Raw genomic sequence first — 3,392 nt, forward strand, 5'->3', positions numbered from 1 at the left:
CTTGGTAAGAAATTTAGAACACTAATTTATGAGGATAAATTCCATTTGTCAGAGTAAAAACGGATTGCAGGCAGCCCCAGGGCTGAGGAACAGCTTTGATTTTTGCTAAAATCTCTTGAGTCCACCACTTTTTGATCCAGCTTGTGCTGCTCTGAGATCTGGTGTCTCTCTGTCTCTGTCTTTTTTTTTTTTTTTTTTTTTTTTTGGTGGAACGGGATTGAACTCAGGCCCTTGCACTTGCCAGGGAAGCGCTTATTCCATTGAGCCATCTCCCCGGCCCCTCTTTCTTGATGTTGAAGATCTCATCCTGCTGGTGTCTGGGTTTCTGCAGCCTCTTGAAGTAAGCATCAGGGAGGTGTTTGGAGATTTTCACTTTGCTGATACCAATTTTTGTGGAGGTGGCAATGACAAATTTCTGGTGTGTTCTTCATAGAGAAACACGATTAAGGCTAAGAGAACCAGTCACAAGTAGCAAGCCACTGGCCAACTGCTTCAGGAAGATCGCTCTCTTGCCTCTGTGACGCCTGGTGAGGATGATCAAGTTGGTGCCGGGAGTGATGCTAAGTCAAAGTTTCCTCACATGCTGACTGAAGGGTTTCTTGCCGTGACTCAAAGAGCTTTCAGAGTACATCTTCAGTAGGGTAGTATCTAAACATTTTTCAAAGCTTAACCAGCTGGGTACTTCCATTCTTGTCCCCACCAACCAGTTTTGTGATGATAGCAAGAACTTTTTCCTTCTTTTTCTTCTCAGTCTTTGATTTAGCAGCTGTGTGCTATCTCTTGTACAAAGCCTTTCTGGAATACATAGCAGAGCAGGAGTGTCTACCAATTCCTCTAACCAGGACAGGATTTTGGCTGCAGCTGGGCTGTCCCTTCTTGGACTTTTTTGCCTTCATTTTACCCTTTTTACCAATACTACTAGCATCAGCCTTCTTGGCTTCGTTTTTTTGTTGGTTTGGTTTGGTTTGGGTTTTTTGCAGAAACGGGGATTGAACTCAGGCCCTTGTGCTTGCCAAGGAAGCACCTATTCCACTGAGCCATCTCCCCAGACCCGGGTTTCTTCTCTTTAGTGTTCGGCTTCTGTTTTTTTACCCACCATCTTCTAAGATGGGAAAGAGCAATTACATGATTCTTTGCAAACCACCAGAGGACATGTGAGAAGGGCAAGCCAGGAATTGTTACAATCAGGCAGCTCTGGTTTTTACAAGAACAACATGGAAAGGATGCAGATAGGTAGGGGCCGCAGTAAGGAGGTAAATGTTGAACTTTCTCAGCAGAATCTGAACTTAATCACCCTCCCATATTTCCCTTCTTGTGTAGTGAAAGGAAAAATTGTGATTCCTACTCAAGTGCTGACCCTCACATGATGGTGGCAACAGCCACATCCTGCCTCCTGTTCCCCAGATCTAAATTGGGACTTACCTGGTGTGACAGCAATATGCAAACCAACAAGTAGAACTCCTCAAATCCAATTTCACCCACAGCATTGCAGTCCAGCATGTCAAACACCATCCTGATCTCTCTGGGCTTCAAGTTAGTCACGTAACGGAGGAAGTGATAGAACAGCACATCTGTGAAAGGGGAAGTCAGGAGTTGGATTATTCAGGAATAATTCAAAATGTTGAACAACTGGACACTGCATAAACAGTAGTACTGTTGGAAGCTTGTTGACTTGGGACCAATAGTGCTGTTTGTTTCTGGCTTCCACATTGAACCTTCCATAGCTCCTTAAGACCCTAACTGCTTTTCCTTAAGCTGTGTGGGAAAGCACTGTCCCTGGAGCTGTGCAGGATATGGTGAGGATATGGTGTCTGACCCTAGCTACTTGCCTCGAGGAGCAGACAGGCACGAGAACTAGGGCTGCTTCTGTGTGGGATGAGGGATCTAACATCCCTGGAGCCCTAGGACACTTTCTTGGAGATGCTAGCTTTCTACCAGGGCATTTCCCTTGAGATAATTCAAAACAAGGGGAATTTAATCATCATTCCTTTTCTATAACAGTATCTACATTCCTCATACTTATATAAAGCAAATGTGATGCAGCGGCTGGGCTTGGGGGTATGCTGAGACAGCGATTGGGACTGGGCATGGTGGCACTCGCCTATAATCCCAGCTCTTTGGGAGGCTGAACACAGGCAAATCACTACGAGTCCAATCTATGTAGTGAGACCCTGAGACCCAGTAGACCCTTACTAAATAAATAAATAGGCCAGACACAGAGGAAAGGAGCAACGAGTAGCCACCTAGAGACAACGGAGTCAGCAACGATGCAGCTGGCAGAGCCGCTGCCTCTGCGCCCCTGTGGTCGTGCCCCCGTGGTGGCCGTCGAGAGTACTCATGACCATAATACCTCCACTGAGAATGCAGACGAATCCAACCATGACCCTCATTTTGAACCAATAGTTTCTCTTCCTGAGCAAGAAATTAAAACACTAGAGGAAGATGAGGAGGAACTTTTTAAAATGTGAGCAAAGTTGTTCCAATTTGCTTCAGAGAATGATAGTCCAGAATGGAAGGAACGAGGCACCAGCAACGTCAAGCTCCTGAAGCAGAAGGATTAGGGGACCATCCGTCTCCTCATGAGAAGGTACAAGACCCTGAAAATCTGTGCCAACCATTATATCACGTCTATGATGGAGCTAAAGCCAAATGCTGGCAGTGACCGAACCTGGGTCTGGAATACCCACGCTGACCTCGCCCAGCAAGTATTCCCAGCCGGAGCTGCTTGCCATCCGCTTCCTAAGTGCTGAGAATGCACACAAATTTAGAACAAAGTTTGAAGAATACAGGAAAGAAACTGAAGAGAGAGAAAAGGAAGGACTGGGAAAAATTGATAATGCGGAAAAAGTAGCTGAAAAGCTAGAAGCTCTCTCTGTGAAGAACAAGGACCCTGTGGAGGAAGCTGAAGAGAAGTGGAGAAGCAATGAGTCCTCTTAACTTCTCTCCTGTTCCTTTCTTCTTTTCTTTTTAAAATTTTGCACTCCCCTTTTTTTTGGTTTTAATTCTGTTTTGTTTCTACAGGGACTTTATTCAAAGAACTGAATTCCAACATAAATAAATAAATAAAGTAAATATTTGTGAGTAAGGAGACCAGAGCAAACCACCTCCTGTGTTAAGCCCTTTAAATGCTGCATCTCATGAACTCTGAGAACCTTACTCGAAAGGTGTCATCATACCCCTCAATAGAGTCATGAACCTGGTATTTAGGCAAATGCCTGTAAAGCCCGCACTTGGGAGGCTGAGGCAGGAGGATTGTTGTGAGTTCAAGGTCAGCCTGAGCTACATAAGCCCTGCATCAAAAAACCTCACTAGCCACTTGAGTGGCTTTTCAAACTATAACTTCTGATTCAGGAAAGCTTCCATAAAGTTGAGAGTCTGTGCTTCCTTTTATA

The 3,392-nt window shown here is 44.9% G+C and overlaps 1 protein-coding gene and 1 pseudogene across 1 annotated transcript in view; one reads left to right on the forward strand and one right to left on the reverse strand.

The window, feature by feature from the left end:
* Positions 1-3,392, reverse strand: part of Efcab9 (EF-hand calcium binding domain 9) — a 7,276-nt gene that overhangs the window by 1,557 nt on the left and 2,327 nt on the right. Inside the window, exon 2 of the mRNA XM_004644847.2 lies at positions 1,423-1,571. Within this exon, the coding sequence (XP_004644904.1) occupies positions 1,423-1,571 (149 nt within the window). The remainder of the gene's footprint in view (positions 1-1,422; positions 1,572-3,392) is intronic.
* LOC105744041 lies at positions 2,268-2,937 on the forward strand (annotated as a pseudogene).

This window comes from Octodon degus, unplaced genomic scaffold, assembly GCF_000260255.1.
Source record: "Octodon degus isolate 3935 unplaced genomic scaffold, OctDeg1.0 scaffold00212, whole genome shotgun sequence".
Classification (NCBI taxonomy): Eukaryota; Metazoa; Chordata; class Mammalia; order Rodentia; family Octodontidae; genus Octodon; species Octodon degus.